General features: G+C 35.6%; 2 protein-coding genes across 4 annotated transcripts in view; one reads left to right on the top strand and one right to left on the bottom strand.

Annotated features, from left to right (window-relative positions):
- Nucleotides 1-7,540: 7,540 nt before the first annotated feature.
- LOC129748719 (phosphatidylinositol-glycan biosynthesis class X protein-like) lies at nt 7,541-9,280 on the top strand. The gene is made up of 5 exons (XM_055743412.1): nt 7,541-7,762; nt 7,821-7,950; nt 8,016-8,164; nt 8,841-9,021; nt 9,082-9,280. Exons 1-5 carry the CDS (start codon nt 7,659-7,661, stop codon nt 9,238-9,240), a joined length of 723 nt encoding a protein of 240 aa, XP_055599387.1. The 5' UTR covers nt 7,541-7,658; the 3' UTR covers nt 9,241-9,280.
- Nucleotides 9,281-9,293: 13 nt separating this feature from the next.
- The window catches only part of LOC129748718 (putative inorganic phosphate cotransporter), a 36,758-nt gene continuing 25,870 nt past the window's right edge, over nt 9,294-20,181 (bottom strand). For 2 of the 3 annotated variants that reach the window (XM_055743409.1, XM_055743411.1), the window contains exons 2-5: nt 11,105-11,433; nt 10,161-11,036; nt 9,963-10,095; nt 9,294-9,795 (exon numbers count right to left, since the gene is read on the bottom strand). In XM_055743409.1, the coding sequence (XP_055599384.1) occupies nt 9,740-9,795; nt 9,963-10,095; nt 10,161-11,036; nt 11,105-11,433 (1,394 nt within the window). In that variant the 3' untranslated portion in view covers nt 9,294-9,739. Of the gene's footprint in view, nt 9,796-9,962; nt 10,096-10,160; nt 11,037-11,104; nt 11,434-14,895; nt 15,630-20,181 lie in introns of those variants that run through there. The other variant, XM_055743410.1, reaches the window with a different exon arrangement.

Genomic DNA, 20,181 nt, shown 5'->3' with positions numbered 1-20,181 from the left:
CTAGATTCTAATTTCCATTGAAAGAGTCGGTTCTTAGTGAGGACATGACCAGTTCTAATTCTACTTAATTTTTTCTTATTTTTTGTGTTAATTTGTAACTCCTTGAACCAAATGAACTTCCTTGGTCTGTGCTGTATTTGATAATATTTTTTACCTTTAGTGAGACTGATTTGTTGGAATTGTCGAGTCCATTTATCCCAAGCTTCTTCCTTAATGAGAACTATCACATCTCCAAGTGTTAATGAATTAAATATAGTTTGAGGTGATTCAGTCATTTTAACAGCTTCTCGATCGGCGATCTCGTTGCCAGCGATTCCACAGTGGCTAGGTATCCATTGGATTTTTATCATTTTTCTCCTCTGGCTTAGTAATTTATAGATATTCCATGCAAGGTAATTATTTTCATATTCGTTGTTATTCAGTAAGATCGAGCAAGCACTAGATGAGTCCGTTAATATAACCGTCTCGTGATAATCCTTAGAAATGGCCCATTCAATAGCGGCTTGAATGGCCATCAATTCTGCATTGGTAATTGAGACGTGTTCATTCACTTTATCAGCTTTGCTGGTACTCGAAGCCGAATCGTAAAATGCTATTGCGGTACCATGTCTAGTTTTGCTTGCATCAGTGTAAATTTGAACGAAATCTTTATATAGTGTGTTCATTTTTTCTCTGAAAATACTTTGCCACTGACTGGCCGAGGTATTTTGTTTTTTTGTTTGTTTTTCATCTAAAATTTTCTTCACCAAGCGGTCCATATTAATTTCTGAAGCATAAAGTTTTTCTAAAATGTTAGGATCCTTGGGCTGAGTCTGTAATAGTAAGTCGACATTATGGTCAGCTACGAAGGTCAAGAAAGATCCGTTATCCTCCTCAGGCTGATGTCATGCTGAAGCAACTAGCAACGCGACCTACAACGCAACGTTCACACGACTAACCAGCTCTCATTTGATCTCCATGGAAATCGCGCAGACCTGTCATACTGGTCGCTTTGTGTAGCGCGACCAATCTGATGCCAATGTGTTTAGTAGCGCGACTAGTAGGAAATCCAATAGGAACATTGTTTTTTCTCGATTTGATGCAGTGATTCCGGGTTTTAAGCACAATAGTACGAAGATCTGTCCGAACTTGTGATAATAAACTAAAAACTATCTTAATCGGCGAGAAAATTTTCATGAATTCTTAGTTCCGGCAAAAAAAACAAGGAATTTTGTCGGTTCAAATTTCGGCATTCTTGCAATCCGGGTCGTGATTTGATGAGTTTTTAATGGCTCCCGAAATAAAGGAGACGATTCAAAGCATTATCAGATGTAGAGAAGTGATGATTTGTAGGGAATTTCAAAGTGACAGGTCGCGCCAGCATGACATACCAATGCAATGCAACGCAATCTTATTGGAACGTTGCGTTGCGTTGCGTTGCTAGTTGTTTCAGCATGACATCAGCCTCAGTCTCAATCGTTCTGTCGATAAATACAGCTAGTTGATTTCTGTGATAAGAGTTTTTGATGATGTCCCTTTTAGTCAACATCTCTAAACGTATCTTCATAGGGACCTGTCCGGTTTCCGACAGCATCACATGGATTGGTGTTGACTTAATATAGCCCATTGCGATTCTTATGTAGCAGTTGTGGAGTGTTTGAATTTTCTGCAGGTTAGTTTCAGCAGCGCTTCCGTATATCATACCACCATACTCGAGCCTGCTTCGTATTATGGCATTGCCTATCCTTATCAAGATTTCTGGATTTGCGTTACTCTGTCTACCTGCTAATAACTTTAGAAGTGGAAGTTTACGCTTAGCTCTGTTTCTTACATCCTCAATGTGTTTGCGGTGGCACAACATTCTGTCTAAGGTGAATCCTAAGTATTTATACGTGTTATCGATGTTTATTGTAGTGCCTTTAATTTTGATGTTCCAATTATAATTCTTTCTCGTAAAAGCGATCGCTGCACACTTAGGGCATCCGCAGCAATCGCGAGCAAAGTGAAAATGCTCACGAGTTTAATCACTTCCATACCGCACCGGGGGTTAGTATGAAGGTGAGCAAAATAGGGCCGTTGCCGTCGGGACCGACAAAATCACCAAATTTGCTCACTAGAAAGGGGCGAGATCAAGCATGCACTGAAAAAATTCTACCGTTTTAAGCAGAATTAAACAAACGAACGGAAAGCGGAAACTTTTTTTTATTGCGCAAAAACTGATTCCATGAAATATTTCCGAAAAGCCCTTCAAGTCCGACGATTGCTTTCTGAAAATTTTAATTGTGCATTCCGTGTAGTAAACATTTTACTGACTCCCACAACCTTGAGTGAAGCTTCAAGGATTTTTCTCGGAGTAATACTGGGCCAAAAAAAGTCTGGGGTTTCTCAGCTGATTTAGACTAATTTTTGTGTCCTGAGTTAGAATATCACATTGATATTGCTGTATCAGGTCAACTTTTTGGCGAAAAATTCAAAAAATTCATTAAATAAATGTGTTCACTTTTTGGCAAAACTATAGAACACTACAAATTATTTGAAAAGAAAGGTTTATTCAATGATAGCCAAAAAATAGTCTGGGGCTTCTCAGCTGATTTAGACTAATTTTTGTGTCCTGAGTTAGAATATCACATTGATTTTGCTGTATCAGGTCAACTTTTTTGGCGAAAAATCGACTTTTAAAAATTTATGTATTCTAATATCCTGACCTGATTGAACAAAACCATGGTCATTTTGGGACTCAGGGCGTCAATATTAGTCTAATTCAGTTGGAAAACCCTGGACTATTTTCAAAAAATCTTTTTTTGTTACTCAGTGATAATCGAGACCAGTGCGCTGTGCAGGATTTTTGTATCCAACCGTATGGGTGGCATTCCATTACTGTCCCTACCAATTCGGCTTTCGAAACGAAGTCTCTCAATAAGTTTGCAACTAATGGGACCCAGTTTTTCGGAACAGCAACTATTTCAGTCAGCACGTTGGACAGAAAAAGAAGTTGAAGATTTAAGCATTTTAAGAAAAAATATGTATGAGATTAAAATTGTGGATGGATTTTTTTTTAATAACCAGTTGAATTCGCAATTTCGTTACATTTTTTCGGGTTTATCCAGGAATTGAACGAGAAAGTGCAATTGCTGGTTCTGATGGTGAGTTATTTATTTTGTATGAAAAAAGTCCTGAACAATTTCTACCTATGAATTTTGATAACATTTTTTTTTCCTTTCTCACTCAATTTCAGATAAACAAACTCGAAGCATCGTATTTTATGACCAAAAATGATCATGTAACATAAGAAGAGCCGTTTGGTGGACGACTCCGAAAATTTACTCGGTCCGTATTAATTTAAGATTAAGATTTTCTTCAAAAGTTTTCTCAGTGCAATGCTAAATTTAAAAATAATATGCTATCGCCCGGTGCGCGAAAGAGTGTGTATCCCAAAACCGGTCCGCTGAAATGAGCAAAACCGGGCCGCGTATACTCACTTATTGGTGCGTTTGCTCTTATTTGCATTAACTTCAAAATTAAGATCTTTCAATTTATCAACCAGATTGTCCAAAAAACGGTTCATTTTATCGTTGACGTTTACCAGCGAATTCCCTTTAACAATAACCGCGAGGTCATCCGCAAATTGAACTAAGGTGCAGTCATCATTTTCTTCCGAATGTAGACCAATCGTATATATGTTAAACAGGACCGGAGAGAGGGGACATCCCTGCGGTAATCCTTCAGAAACTTGTTGTTTTATAATGCCGGTCTCTGTCTTCAATATCAGAACTCTTGACGTTAAGTACTTGTGTAACCAAGAGATAATTTTATTGGGAATGTCAATTTCTACCAGAATATTCATTAACTTATTAATTTTTACTTTATCGAAAGCCCTAGATACGTCTAGAAAGGCTACCATACATTCGAGTTTCTGGTTTTTAATTTCTTTGATAGTGTTGACCACAAAGTTCACACATGTCTGGGCTGAACAATACTTGCGAAAGCCAAACATGTTTCTCGGTAAGACTTTTTTCAAGTCAATCATTTTCGAAATTCTGTCTTTAACGACAGAGTTGATGATTTTTAAATTGACATTCATTAAACTTATAGGCCTTTTAGAAGAAGGGCCAGAAGAGTTCGAATTTTTGGGAATGGGTTTAATTTCTGTTACATACCATCTGTTGGGGATGTCCTCCGTCCTGTATACGTTGTTCCAGATATCACAAAATTTTAATAACAGTTCTGTATTTATACTTTTTAGAATGGCATACGACATTTTGTCTTCACCAGCAGCAGAATGTCGTTTTTTCTTTTTTAAAACTGCTATGAATTCATCGGCCTTAAGTGAGAATTCCTGATCGTTTTGCGTTGACCCTAGTGCTGGGTAGCTTATTTGGTCCTGCTCATCCCCGAAGTAGTGCTGCATAAATTCTAATCCCTCGTTCCAAGATAAAGGTTTGAGAGCTTTATTTTTTCCTGTTAGGGAAGCGTCAATCCCTTTGACAATGTTCCAAATGTGTTTACTCGGGGTATCTGCATCGATTTTGCTGGTGAGCTCTGATACGTAGTTCCTCTTGGATTTCCGGAATTCTTTTTTGAAAATTGCACGTCTTCTTTTTAATTCTATAAAATCCGACAATTGTTTGCTGCGATTGTAGATTCTTAACGCTTGACGTTTTTCCTCGTATAATTGCCCTATTAGTGGGGTCCACCACTTTTTAAGGAAATTATTTTTTTTCTTTTTAATGACATAGGAACTTTTATCGATTACTTCCTCAAATATCGCCTGCATTTCATGTTGGTCGTAGAAGTACTGAGGTCTCATTTCATTTATTAATTCAATAACCTTATCCTGTTTAATTTTAACCACTTTATGATTCAAAACTTCAATTTGACTGTCGATAGTTAATTGAATTGGTAGATGGTAACTTCCAAAGTCATCCTCAACGACTTCCCATTTCATCTTTCTAACCAGTCCAGCTGTAGCGAAAGTAACATCAACAGCTGAGCTTCTGTTACCTGGGTTACTAATAGTTGTCGGAGATCCGTCATTGAGAATGATAAAGTTAGAATTCTCAATCAGTTCTTCTACAAGTCTTCCTCTGTAGCAACAATCAAAATCTGGATTCCAGGATGGATGATGAGCGTTGAGGTCCGCTCCAACCAGAACTTCACCGTTAATTTTATCGAGCCAGTCAAAAAAAAGTTTAAGGTCCTCGGATGCTAGATTTTTTTGCTGGGTACTGTTTAATTCAATGTCTCCTCGGTCAGGTCTCAGATAAGCTGATACAACAGTAAAAGTGTCAAAACCACCCGTTATTCTAATCGCCACCACTTCTAGCAGGTTAAAACTTGGTACATCTATAGTTTTATATTGTAGTTCATTAGTTAGTAGAAAGCCAACACCGCCAAATCCTGTGTTGCGTCTTTTTGATACTAATGTAAAATCTTTCATAACAAAATCCTCATTCTCTTTCAGCCAAATTTCTTGCAGAATACCAAGACTGCAATTTTCGGCGTTCATATAGTTTCTAATAAAATCTCTTTTTTCAGCCGGACGTATTGATTGCACATTAAGTTGAATTATTTTTAATTTTTTAGTTGCCATGATCCTGTGTTGTTACTATTCTTGAAGAATCGTTTTTGCTTAGCGATTCTTCGTCGATAATTTCTACGATCTTCCCAAACATAAATAGCAACAATTGGTCCGCATCCAAATCGTTGCGCGGAGATTTAAGTTTTTCTGACATTTCATTACGAAGCTCGATTAACGGTTTTAGCCAAATTTTCTCCCTCAAACTTCGAAGAAGCTCTTTTCTCACGCTTGAAATGATAGATTCAATAACATTAGTGTTATATTGCATGGGTTCACATACCTGATATTGGGAAGTTCCTAAAACAGATCGTATTTTCTTTTGGGTATTTAAAACTTCTCTTTTATTAATCCTGTCGTCTTTTTTTCCTGAGCTTATCCTTTGTATTCCATCTTCCACAATTAATGGAAATTCCTCTTCGTCGTCAATTGCTAGAGATTCGAAACGATTCGATCCTCTAGGGAATAGAGTAACAGCGTCCTTGAAAGATATTCCTTTTCTCCTCATTTCCAGAGTTATTTCTAAACGTCGTTTCCTTTCTGGGCAGGTTGGATCCCCTGGTTTATGTTGACCATGGCAGTTTGGACAATATGGCTTATTGGAGCATGTATCACCTTCCCTGTGAGTTTTGGCACATACCTGGCATCTTTGGGACCCGGTACAATGGTTTGCATTATGTCCAAATTTAAAACATTTATTACATTGTTTAACTGGGAAAATAAATGTTTCCGCTTTAAAGTGGCATCCGTAGAACACCACCTTGTTCGGAACAATAGACCCCTTGACGTAAACTTTAATATTTTCCGTTGGAATTAGCTCCTCGTTCCGTTTTCTATATATTCTTTCGACCTTCGTTACCTCTAAATCGCATTCCAGGTTTTCTTCGATTTCTTTATCCTCATACTCCAGCGGGACGCCACGTACGAAAGCGATAGAGTTCGAAAATGACTTAGGCTCAAAAAATTTGAGGTTATGTTCTGCGAGATTGATTTTTTTAATCTCAGCTAAAGCTTCTGACGAATTCAGTTCCACTTTGAACCTAAAACGCCCAAGCATTCGGATTTGGTTGAAATTGTTAAATTTAGCGCACTTAAATATTTTTCCGACGGCTAACGGATGCTTAATTGTCACAGCGGAGAAGTCGATCGGTTCCAAAAAAGCTATCGTCCCACGTGGGTTCTCCGTAACCTGGGTCAACTGTGTAGCGCATTCTATTGACTCCTGAGTTTGCGCAATTTTGGTTCCGATGTTACTGGTACTCTTCCTCTCCGACTGTTGACTGGGATTTATCCGCTTTTCCGCCACGGGTTTGGGTTTTCGCACACTTCTGCGGGTGTCAGAAACTGAGCTTGAAGGCCTCGACATCTTCGGTCCATGACACGTGCTGCAATCAAATTGCTAATATCGTGACCTCCGACCACTTAAAACACTAAACTTGTGTTCAAACACGTTTAAAACATCCACTTCGGACTCCGTGAACTTATTTAAAACTATTTGCGACGATAATCACACGTTTAAACGATAAAATCCGACAACATTAAACAAAACGTCTACTCTGCTTAAAATCACAAGCGGAAGTCCCTTTCACGATTTATATACGGAAAAGACAACTCGAATGATGAGGATGTGATTAACCAACACTAGGGGTGGTCAGAAAACAACTGAACAAAAAAAAAATCCAAAAGCCCATGCAGCAAAAACCGCACTGGAAAAAGTTGCAAAGCAGTTTCAGTAGAGAAATACAATCTGACGTCATCGAGCAGGATAAACCCAACAAGTTGCTTCCGATTACCATTCAAATTTCAACAGATAGGCGTAGTTATAGCATTGAATGATAGCTTTGAAATATGAAGATCCTAAGCTATAAAAAACTATCCTGAGTTCAATCTTTTAATAACGAACGTGAAAAATATAAATTACATTGTAAATCTTCAAAATCCGCAGTGAATATTTTCATCAGTCTAACGCATTGCTTCCCGGTTCAAATGGCAACACTGAGGAACCAAAAGCCGGATATAAAAATTCTGTGTTTGAAAACTTTTTTCCAAATGTTTTTAAAAGATTTTAAATGAATACCTTCAGTGGCAAGCGTAAAAAGTTGAAATGGTTTCTCTAATAGCGCTAGCAGTTCTTTTGGCGTCGTTCGGAAGTGGATACAGCATCAGTTCGTTCCTGTACATGAACATACACAACAGTGGATTTCACAGGTTCAAAAACAAAAACTGTTTGTATGAAAATAAATATTCATGGTCCTCTCGTTTTCAGAGAAATCCACTACACCCTGAAATTTGCCGGAACGTCCAAAATGAGCTGTGACTTGCTGCTGTTGCAGCAATTTCCGGCTTCGATGTATGTAGACACCGATCAGTTGACGACCATGAAAAAATTTAAAAAGGTTTGTTTTGAACCGGGGCTGACTGACCATTCATAAACGATAATTTTTTTTGTTCGTTGTTTCAGATCAATAGCTACGTTCCGCTGTATGTCGACGTCGAGAAGCCGGAGAGTAAATCGAGTCCCTTTGTGGTGTACCTTTTCGAATCGCTTCGGAAGGAAGTGAACATTACCTTGCCTATTCACTTCCGGTACCACGAACCCTCGGAGAAAAAGTAAGGTCCACCTACCTGCTTGTTTTTATATTATAGATTTTCGTTTAACAAGGATAGACCTTTTATTATGCTCAACTCCGCTACAGTAAAAGGATCCTCAATGAAATATGTACTTCCTATAAGACGATAGGCAATGCAAAATTCAACTACAAACCTTTAAAAAAATATTTCAATGTATCAATTTTTTGATTCAATCATTCAACTTTAAAAATTAATCATTAAAATTTACTGAAAAGTTACTTCAAATACAACGGGTCTTTCAAGATTCTTATAAAGTTACATTTCCGTAGACTCAAATTAACACATTGCGGACCAAAAACGAGATATCTTGTTTTTTCGCGCTCGCCGTGATTGTGCCACAACTAGAATCATATTTAAATGTTATAAATTTAATAATGACATATTCGACAAAATTGAAAACATTTTTGGTAACTCAGAGATACCAAATTTATACAATTTGGTCCAGTTGTTTCTGAGTTATAGGGTGCCGAATTTTCATTGTGTTAAGTATTTCGTAATTCAAATTTCGAACAAACTCAAATCCTCCTCAGTTTAGGTAATGTTTCATAGACTTGACCAAACCATTATCTTACGGTGGGCAAAGTTTTCATTTAACGTCTCCATTTTCATTAAGCAGGTATATATTTTGAATTAGCTCATAATTTTTCTGTTGCAGATTTGAACGCATTCAAATTGAAAGCCCAACCCTGCACATCCAGTGCCGTAACGGTAACGGTAAAAGCACCCTCAAAGGGCTGCCCACGCAAAGGTTGCCATGCCCGAGCAGTGCTATGATCTACGACTACGACAAACTGGGAGATGCATCGTTTTGTGACTGGCAGGAGCTGGAATTCAATGTAAGTTGAGAAATGTTAAATTGGAGAATATCTAACATTTGAAGAGTTGCTTTCCCACAGAATGTACCGACTGTGATTAGCGTCCTCATACCGGTGGGAAATAGTGCCTCGTACAAATTCGTACTGCCAGCCACAATCCTGGTCAGCTGGATAGGTAGCATGTATCTAATCTATATCATTTTCCGTTCAGGTAAGCGCATTAACAAAAAGCTCTTGTAGGGGAGTGTGATCTCAAATAAAAAAACATTCCTAAACTAAATAGTTGGTATTTTACGTAACATGATTTTGTTTATTTGATACAATTTACAAAAATAATCTACACTATTCTACTTTGCCTCAAATTGGAATGTTTCAGTTCAGTACTGAAGTTTGGCAAAATTTTATAACTTATACATATTTTCTCAGTTGTATATAATAGGATAATCGTAACACCTAGAAAGTACATTAATTTCCGTGAGTCGGATTACGTTGTATATTTTTTAATGATATTTTCATCTAGTAAGAGCACTTGGATTTCAATGTCTTGTATATTTTTTTTGAATGGGTAAGCTCGAAAAAAATGTCCTCCTCGGAGACGAGACAACAATTCCATTAATTCATCATTGTGTGGAGTTGTTTTGTCTTAGTTTTAAATATTATATCGAATTGATTTAGACTAGACGTAGCACTTTGCGCTGTACACTCGATGACGGGCAAAATGGAAGACCGTATCCTTCTCCTATTCGGTGGTATGATTAGTGGGTTGGTTGTTGGGCACGGCAGCTTCGGAATCATCTGAAAGAAACGGTGAAGCATTGGATATCACATGTCCCTGAAATCTAGTTTTATCTTGAAATTTGAAACATCATTATAAAAAAAATAGAATGCTGAATAATGTTTAGGATTAGGATTTTGAAAATCATTTGATTCTTAATTTGTAGACCTGTTTTCTAGATTCTTACCATCTTTTTTGTTTGGCTGCGGTTCATTCCATGGCTGTATGTCTGCCTTGCCCAGAATTATGAAAACGAGATTCCCGCAGAAGTACACGGCGGCCGATATGTAGAATACAGTTCGCCACTGAACAGGGTCTTTCTGTAAGGATCAAAAGCAATAATCAGTAGGAGTTGCGTTTGATTTTTAAGTTTTGAGGTACACACCGCATCACTGAGGACCACACCCACGATAAGCGGAGCGATAATTGACATAATGTTAGCGGCACAGTTTGTGATGCCCATCATCGTGCCAGCATGGTTCGGAGCCAGATCAATGTGGTTCACCTGGAAGCCGAGATATGTTGCTGAATTTATACCGACGGCTGCTGTGAGCAGAGCGATGGCCAAATCGGTTTGACCCTTTGGCACGTAAGCCAGTCCCAGAAGCGCCACCATAGGGATCCAAAGACCGATTGTATTAAACAGCTTCCTACTGGTCACTCGAGAAAGGTACTGCCGATTGATAAGGAAGTCTGAGATTGGACTGAAAATTAAACTGAGAATCCACATAACAAAGTAGGGCAAACTGGATAGCAGAGCGTTGCTTTTGATATCGAGATCAAGAACATTCTTCATGTACGTAGGCATCTCGGTGAGCAATGTCCAGAATCCCCAATTGTGGCTACTGTGCGCAATTGTTAGTGCTATCATGGGTGCCGACGTAAGAATGGCTTTCCATGGTGTGATAATTTTCTTGCTGTGATCTTGGTTTCCGAGTGAAGATTCGATAAAGTCACGTTCTTCCGCAGATATACTTCGATGTTCGACCGGGGAATTTCCTCCAAAAAAGAACCACAAAATCGACCACACAACGCCAGCGGCTCCCGATATGTAGAAAATACCAGGCCACCCAGTCGACGAAGACGCCAGCACACCACTGATGGCCAGCATCACAACGGTACCGAACTGGGCACCGGCATAGCAGTACGTCCCCAAACGACCACGCTCTGACACTGGGGCCCATTTTGACAGCAAGGTGTGTGTCGACGGAAAAATAAAACCTTGGCTCAATCCCTGTATAATCCGGAGACCGATTACCAACTGCAAGAATTCCAAAAAGAAATGTTTATATTGTTTCAACGTTATTTTTTATCCAATGCACCCTATACCTTGGCGCCGCCAACATTGGCACAGATCGGAGTCAGAACGGCCAGCGAAGAACAGATCCCAAGTGAAAAAAGCAACAAAACCTTGGCTCCGAAGCGTTGCGCCATTTGCCCGGCTGGAATCTGGGTGATAACGTAGCCCCAGAAAAAGCTGCTCAGCACGTAGGATTGCGTTTTTTCGTCCCAGTCGAACTCCTCGAAATCTTCGTTGGCCGCCTTTTTATCCGTCATTGCTACGATGGCCACCGATAGGTTCACCCGCAGGGCATAGGCCACGGTGAGGCCGAAGAACAGCAGAAGCGCTTGCACATGCCGGATGCCGAAGCCACTTGCTGCGGATGACAGGAAAGAAAAAAATGTTTATTTTAATTAGGAACTTAAACAACGAAATTGTTGAAATAAACGGTAAGATCATAATCGATTCAACTATATAATTGTAAGCCAAAAATCATGAGTTGAACCCATAGTAAATGGAAAATAACAGGTAGGCCATTGCGCTTAACCTCACTTGAAAGCTCCGTGTATGTACACAGCATGCTTGCATACCAACAAAAATAGTTATGAAAATTAGGCAGTTTTATATAGAATGCCAATCCAAATTATTAATTTCTCCGTCAATAGCTATTCGATTCCTTCGAAAAGGGCCTCAGATTAAAGATTGATTCTTCAGGCTCATCGGAAACTATATTTTGCTTTGGATTTCCGGATCTGAACCATAAATAATGAGCATTCAAAAGAAATTTTCATCACCGTCCCTCTTCTTTGAGGGCAAAAAATTAAATATTTTCTCCTGTCTATGTTCAAAATTTGATAAAAATGTAAAATACTTCATATTTCTGTGATAAATAATCAATTTGATTGAATTTTTTGTTCAAACCGCACAAGAAAAGGACCACACAAGGAAAAATAATCACCAAATTTTAGTTTTAAATCGATCAAAAGCCCGTTGCATATTACTTTTAGCGATTTTGAAAAGCCAAATATTGTTCGTTGCATTAAAATGCATCAATGAATATTTTTCTCATAATTTTGATGATTGTCAATTTGAGGAAAAAATTGATTTTCTGAAAAATTCCATACATTTGCCAGTTTTTTCCATAACTATTTTTGTGGGCTCTTACCAATACGTTCAAAGAGAGCGGAATAGCCTACCTTGTATATTTCAAAGTACTATGAGTTGAACCTAGGGAAGAATGACACTCCGTGTTAAACTCCCATAACAAAGAAAAAAAAACATGAGTTGAAAAGAGGAATTTAAACATTCAACCTCAGAATAAGAAATTTGAAAACAAATAACTAATAATATGTACCTAAATCACGAATAGTTTACAACGTACACATTCAAAGTCAGACCTTGAATATAAGACTGAAAAATTTAAAATTCAGAAAGGAGAATCAGAATCCAAAAGAAAAAAATATATAAGAAAATAAATAATAATCAAATTATGGGATTTAGAAGAAAAAAACAAGAATTGTAGCATTCAATTCAAGATTAAGATTTAAAACACATTTACAAATTCAGATTCAAAATTCAATACAGCTCTTCCAGATTCAGAATCCAGATTCAGAGATTCAGAATCAGAATTCAGATTCAGAATTTAGATTCAGAATTCAGATTCAGAATTCAGATTCAGAGTTCAGATTCAGAATTCAGATTCAGATTCAGAATTCAGATACAGAATTCAGATTCAGAATTCAGATTCAGAATTCAGATTCAGAATTCAGATTCAGAATTCAGATTCAGAATTCAGATTCAGAATTCAGATTCAGAATTCAGATTCAGAATTCAGATTCAGAATTCAGATTCAGATTCAGAATTCAGATTCAGAATTCAGATTCAGAATTCAGATTCAGATTCAGATTCAGATTCAGAATTCAGAATTCAGATTCAGAATTCAGATTCAGAATTCAGATTCAGAATTCAGATTCAGAATTCAGATTCAGAATTCAGATTCAGAATTCAGATTCAGAATTCAGATTCAGAATTCAGATTCAGAATTCAGATTCAGAATTCAGATTCAGAATTCAGATTCAGAATTCAGATTCAGAATTCAGATTCAGAATTCAGATTCAGAATTCAGATTCAGAATTCAGATTCAGAATTCAGATTCAGAATTCAGATTCAGAATTCAGATTCAGAATTCAGATTCAGAATTCAGATTCAGAATTCAGATTCAGAATTCAGATTCAGAATTCAGATTCAGAATTCAGATTCAGAATTCAGATTCAGAATTCAGATTCAGAATTCAGATTCAGAATTCAGATTCAGAATTCAGATTCAGAATTCAGATTCAAAGCTAAGATTCAGAATTCAGATTCAGTATTCAGATTCAGAATTCAGATTCTGAATTCAGATTCAGAATTCAGATTCAGAATTCAGATTCAGAATTCAGATTCAGAATTCAGATTCAGAATTCAGATTCAGAATTCAGATTCAGAATTCAGATTCAGAATTCAGATTCAGAATTCAGATTCAGAATTCAGATTCAGAATTCAGATTCAGAATTCAGATTCAAAGCTTAGATTCAGAATTCAGATTCAGAATTCAGATTCAGAATTCAGATTCAGAATTCAGATTCAGAATTCAGATTCAGAATTCAGATTCAGAATTCAGATTCAGAATTCAGATTCAGAATTCAGATTCAGAATTCAGATTCAAAGCTAAGATTCAGAATTCAGATTCAGAATTCAGATTCAGAATTCAGATTCAGTATTCAGATTCAGAATTCAGATTCAGAATTCAGATTCTGAATTCAGATTCAGAATTCAGATTCAGAATTCAGATTCAGAATTCAGATTCAGAATTCAGATTCAGAATTCAGATTCAGTATTCAGATTCAGAATTCAGATTCTGAATTCAGATTCAGAATTCAGATTCAGAATTCAGATTCAGAATTCAGATTCAGAATTCAGATTCAGAATTCAGATTCAGAATTCAGATTCAGAATTCAGATTCAGAATTCAGATTCAGAATTCAGATTCAGAATTCAGATTCAGAATTCAGATTCAGAATTCAGATTCAGAATTCAGATTCAGAATTCAGATTTAGAATTCAGATTCAGAATTCAGATTCAGAATTCAGATTCAGAATTCAGATTCAGAATTCAGATTCAGAATTCAGATTCAGAATTCAGATTCAGAATTCAGATTCAGATTCAGAATTTAGATTCAGAATTCAGATTCAGAATTCAGATTCAAAGCTTATCCTCTGATTGCATGGGTTCGATTCCCATCTCGGCAATAGGCGTAAAATGATAATCTGAAGTTACCCACGTTAATTCATTCTGTAAAACCTATATCGGCTAAGACGGTGTCTTTCTAAATAATTAAGATTCAGAATTAAAATTTTAATCCAAAACTTTCTTCTAAGATTAAGCTTTATAATTCAATATCAATTTAAGACTGAAAATTCAAAACTCAAGAGAAAGCGTTAGAATTCATAGTTAAAAATTAATAATTAGTAGCGGAAATCAGAATCGGAAATCTAAATTCAGAAATTTGAAATCCGAATCAAAGCCTGAAAATAGAATTACAACTAAGAATGTAGTATTCAACAATAGAATTCGAAATCAAAATGTTCATTAACTTTTTGGTATAGATTTTTGTGTCAAATTGAGCAATAGATTCAGGCTTAGAAGCTTCATTCCAGGATTTTTTAACTTATTTTTTTTTTCAAGAAATTATAAAAAAAAGATGTGCAAGTTTGTTACTTCATGAAATGAAGAGTTACTTCGAAACTTGATAAGATTGTAAATTATATTCAATGCATATAGAAAAAAATCAAAGATAATTACGCTGGTGTGCAAGATCGATGGGTCGGTAGTCATAGCGTCGGCCAAAACAATTGAACATAGTTGTGACGTATGAGATTCGAGTTTCTGCTGAGATGCAGATGTCCCTTCGCTGGAGATATCGGCTTCAGATGATTTGGTGACGACGTTGAAGAACTCCGCTGAAGCAGCAATTCACTAGACTGAGCTGGACGACTGGAAGACGACGAGGAACATCGAGGACAATCCTGAACTATTATTGTAACATATGGAATTTGCATTTCTCTTATCTCATCACTCAACACAACACAGCTGCTGGATTGCCGATTTATGGCTGTGGAACAAAGAATCCATTCGTCAATGACCGATTAATCTCTGCACAAACGTTCTGAACGGCGACGCGCTCAACCAACGAAGGTCATCGCATTAATTGCAATTGCTGTTGGAGTTTCTTAATGATTCTCCAGTAACACTGAACTACTAAATATTAGTTGAACGATTTCATTAGTACACTTGCACTTAAGATTTGTAGAATCTGCCAGCTGGGATCGAACACTTTCGGTGCTTCCTCAAAGCAGTTTTAAAACCGTTTTAAAACTTGACACGTTTCCAAATTCGTTTTGAGTACTGAAGCTTTACAAATTTTGCACACTACAGAAAAATTAATTTCCCCTACATTTCCCATGTACGAGGCAATTCTGTTTCAGAACCACAGCTGGAGTTTATAGACTGATACCTCGACTCTACTCACACGGGGGTGAGCTTATACGCTTGACGCGTCTAGTTTTGTGGTTTGTTTTTATTCGTCCCCTTTTTCTCTGAGCTGAGGCTGTGTGTGAAATGCATTTACGAACGTGGATATCAATCGTTTGGCAAATCTCCATGAAAGTGATTTTCGTTTGGATTATATTTTGTTAAAGTTAAAGTGAAGAATTTAATCAACGTTAGGTTTGTTTTTGCAGTTGAAATAAAGAAATTTTTAGTTCTTGGCTCTTGGATATTTAGAAGTATGAAGTATCTAAAGAAATAAGATAAAAGCATAGAAGGCTATGCAGCCTTTCCATGTGGCTGGTCCACAACAGAAGCTAAAGACAAAAATGTTAAATATGGGGACTTTCATTACTTATGAGACAATTTGCGCCGAGGGTCTCCAGATTTAACCCGAAATTTCAAATTTGGTTAACCAATTGTAGGAACCATTTTAACATTCAGACCGAGATTTTTGCTATTTGAAACACACATTTTACAGTTTTAATAAATTGATTATTTCCGAAATATTCGACGTTAGATTTTTTCATAAAAAAAACCAAACCATATTTCAAATGGAAAATTACTATACATGTTTCAACAGAAATCATAAAACAACGAATGGAAATTTTATCAATAATCAAAATAATGAAAATAATCAATAAAAAATTAAACTTCCGCATGAAAAGCCTTCAAACCTTTAAAAAGTGTTAAAAAGTAACTTGTACTTCACCAAATATTTTGCAAAAAAAAAGTCACTTTGTAGCCCATTTTCTGTTGCAACTTTCATCTGAAGATCACACAATTTACACAATGAACTTTCAACGTCCCAAAACTATCGAAATACATAAAAGGAAAAAGTATTGGAAATATATCACTTATCAGAAAACTCAATTTTCGCTAAACCATGAAGATAGACGAAATTTTAGATTGAGTTACCGATAAAAACATTTTCGACAAAAACATGTTAAACAATTTGATATGTAAGTATTGGTAATGTGTGATTTTTATTTTAACCATTTTCTAGTAATTTTTACGCTAAGGGACATTGATAACGAAAATTATTAGTACCGTAAACTGGGGTAACTTTGATCAACATGAAATTTTTGCAGATAATCATCATTAACTAACTATAAAGTTAAAATATCGGAAAACTGTTTACTACGTGAAAGCCTATAAATTGAGTTACAAATAAGCTAAATTTGGTTTTTTAGGAGATTTTAAATGTTACTTAAAATGTAATTTTAAAATCTTAAAATATCTGGTTTTTTGAAGACTCACAAACAAACATCTCTCCTGATCAAATTAAAGCATTTAGGGGCAAATGGGTTGTTTAATGTGAAATTTCAACTTTTTTCTTGGTTTAGGTTTAGTTTAAGTGTTATTTTTTTGGACATTTGATGATAATTTTTGGATGTTGAAAAAAAAACGATAGTTTTCATGAAAAAGCCCGTATGGAAAAAATGGCCAAAAACGCTTTCAAATGGTTATGTTTTAAGAAAACCAGAACATGGGGGCGAGGACTCAGGGAATTGCATTAAGGTAAAATTTCATTTGTTTTTGGGGCCAAAAAATATTGAAAAATGTTTATCATTTTTGCCCCTAAATGTATGCAGCAGCATTGTCCATCTTTTGAGTATATTTGTTTTTAGAAGAAAACGTTGAAAAATTCAATTGAGTCTTAACAAAAAATTATTGTTATCGATGTTTTGAGCCTTCTTTGCTAAATGGCGTCAAAACAATAAATTTGAAGATGTTGAGATTCGTAAAAACCATAGTGATCAAGGTTAGCCCGAAACTCGAATTCTGGTTTTGTAACAAACATTTAATTATTACCACCAATGTCGTTTGAATTAACTGCAATCAATGATCATGTTTAATACTGCTCACCTCAGTAAGTGTTTGAAAGCTTTTAAGTGTTACGAAAAAGCAACCCCTTCCAAAATATATTCAAAAATGCATGAAAAAAGTGATCAAAGTTCCCCCAATTTACGGTACTACAATTAATGCTTGACATTTTGGTGTCTTGAGATGAAATTTTCAACATAAAATGGGCTATAACTCATGACATTTTGAAATTTTGATGTGTTACTTAATGATTCGCGTTGAAAATTGAAAAAGTTGTATTGAATTTGTATCTTTATTTAGCTTTTAATGTGCATTTAAATTTTTCACGGAAAAATCTATCCTCAAATGGCCGGGCTTCGACCAGACCGAACTGAGCGCCATGAGAAAATTTTAAAATATCCGAAATTGCATCTCGTACAATCTCTATTCTAGATCGAAAAAGCGAGTATGTTGACTGAAAATAATTCCTTGGATTACAAACTATCGATGTTGGTTCATAAACATCAGGGATTTAGCCTCTTAACTTTTTTTTTATTTATTTGGAATCTTTGACCGTGAAGTCATACAGACTTAAAGTCTTAAAATTAAAAATTAACCTAAGTAACATACAATGTATCATTTTAAAATTAAGTTAAATCACGGATCGAACGTTTAAACATCGAATTTTATACGTTAAAGTCGAACAGGTGGGAAACTTCGTTGAAAGCATGACAGCATCGATGTAGTGGATGATTTTGGCCAAAACTCGTTCTGCTTCTTGGTAGCCAGAGAAAATTTTGATTGCGTAGTGCGCTCTCGATGAAAATATTTGCACATAAGGTTCAAATGTCTCGAAAAAATGCCGATGGCGTTCAGTTCGGTCTGGTCGAATCCCGACCAAATAACCTATAATATACAAGTTTTAAAAATATGCAAAACACCATGTGTTTTCAAGTCGCAATAATCAACCCAATTTGAAATTTTGGAAAAAATTTGGGGATCTCCGGGGCAAACCCGTTATATAATAAGAAAAAATCTTCTTATGGCTCATTGAAAACAAATCAAATACGAATATTACTCAATTAGGTAACTAAAATTTAAATGAAACGAACGCTTAAAAGTTTACTAAGCGCTTCAAAATTTGCTTGTAAAAAATTAAGTTAACATCTAAGTCTAATTTTAAAGTTGAAAAAATAACTATTCAGCTAATCGTTTAGACTTCCTCGAATAACTTTGAAAATGATAAACTTTTAATTCTTTTGCATTAGTTTTTAGATTTATTTTTTGAGTATTTTGTTGCAGCATGACAAAAATCACAAAAATGACAAGTTTTTTAATACATTTGCAATTTTTGTAATTGCTGTTTTTTTAAATTCTGTGTTTTTGTCACTTGTCTTTTTTATCATTTTGTCATCTACCTATGTTTTTGTTTATTTTCTTGAAATTTTCTTTATTTGTGTAAATTTTTGTCATTGCTATTATATTTATCATTATGTATAATTGTTTTCGCATTTTAACCATTGTTACTTCATTAATTTATGTTATTTACACATTTTGATTATTTAGTAGCTTTTGTTATTTTTACCCTTTTTGATAATTTTGCCATTTATGTGTTTACATAATTTTTTTAGCTATTTAAGTCGTTGTTTTAATTTTTTTTTTTACCATTTAACTTTTTTGTAGTTTTAGCTATTTTTTTATTTTCATTATTTCTATTATGTCAGTTAGTTCTGTATTCTCTCTTGATTTCGGGATGAATAAGCCATAAGGATGCTTAAAATCCCTCGAGAAAAAAAAAAATTCTCTCTTGCTGTGAATTTTTGACATAAGTGTATCTTTTTGATTTTTTTGTCATTTAAAAAAAAGTTATTTGTGTTTGTATCATTGTTGTATTTTTTATAATATTTCAAAATTTCATTCAAATAATTTTGTGTGTTTTTTACGGAAGTTATAATTTGTGTCATTTTTTCTATTCATATAATTTTTGTATTTTTTTTTAAATATTGTTTTTTTTTTTCATAATAGCGATCATGTTTGTCATGTTAGTTTTTCCTTTTTTGTCGCTTGTTTTTGTTTAATTTTTTCGTTTTTGTCATATCTGGAATTTTTGTTGCTTTTTCATTATTTTGCCATTTGTATCCATTTCAATTATTTTTTGTCAATGTTTGTATTTTTTGGTCATATAAGGTCCATCTTTCCGTCAGAACGAATTTAATAGACTACCTTCGGGGCCGAGAAAAACCACCTAACGTTCCAGTGAGAGATGCGCAATGCTAGAATTGGACTCCATGTTCGAAATCTACCTTTTTTCGAAAAGCTATTGATCTTTGTCTTTAATTCTTTTTATTTTCATTTTCCCTTTCTAAGACCTAAGATCTGAGACTTGAGACCTGAGGCCAGAGACCTGAGATCCATGACCTGAGACTTGAGATCTGGGACTTGAGACCGGAGACATGAGACCTAAGACTTGACTCCTGACACTTGAGACTTGAGATCTGAGACCTGAGACATGATACTTGAGATCTAAGATCCTGGACCTGAGACCTGAGACTCGAGGCTCAAGTTTAAGGTCTCATGTCTCATGACTCATAGCTATGTCTCAGATCTCATGTTTCAGGTCTCATATCTTTGGCTTAATGTCTCTTGTGTCATGTCTCAGATCTCATGACTCACGTCTCAGGTATCAGGTATAACGTCTCAAGTCTAAGATTTAAATTCTCAGGGCTCATGTCTGAG

This window comes from Uranotaenia lowii, chromosome 2, assembly GCF_029784155.1.
Source record: "Uranotaenia lowii strain MFRU-FL chromosome 2, ASM2978415v1, whole genome shotgun sequence".
Lineage (NCBI taxonomy): Eukaryota > Metazoa > Arthropoda > Insecta > Diptera > Culicidae > Uranotaenia > Uranotaenia lowii.
This window is presented reverse-complemented; position numbering and strand designations above follow the sequence as displayed.

Coding starts and splice junctions, on each gene's coding strand:
- LOC129748719 (XM_055743412.1), top strand. CDS start 7,659: ATGGTTTCTCTAATAGCGCTAGCAGTTCTTTTGGCGTCGTTCGGAAGT. Junction 7,951..8,015: donor CCATGAAAAAATTTAAAAAG/GTTTGTTTTGAA, acceptor TCGTTGTTTCAG/ATCAATAGCTACGTTCCGCT. Junction 8,165..8,840: donor CACGAACCCTCGGAGAAAAA/GTAAGGTCCACC, acceptor TTTCTGTTGCAG/ATTTGAACGCATTCAAATTG.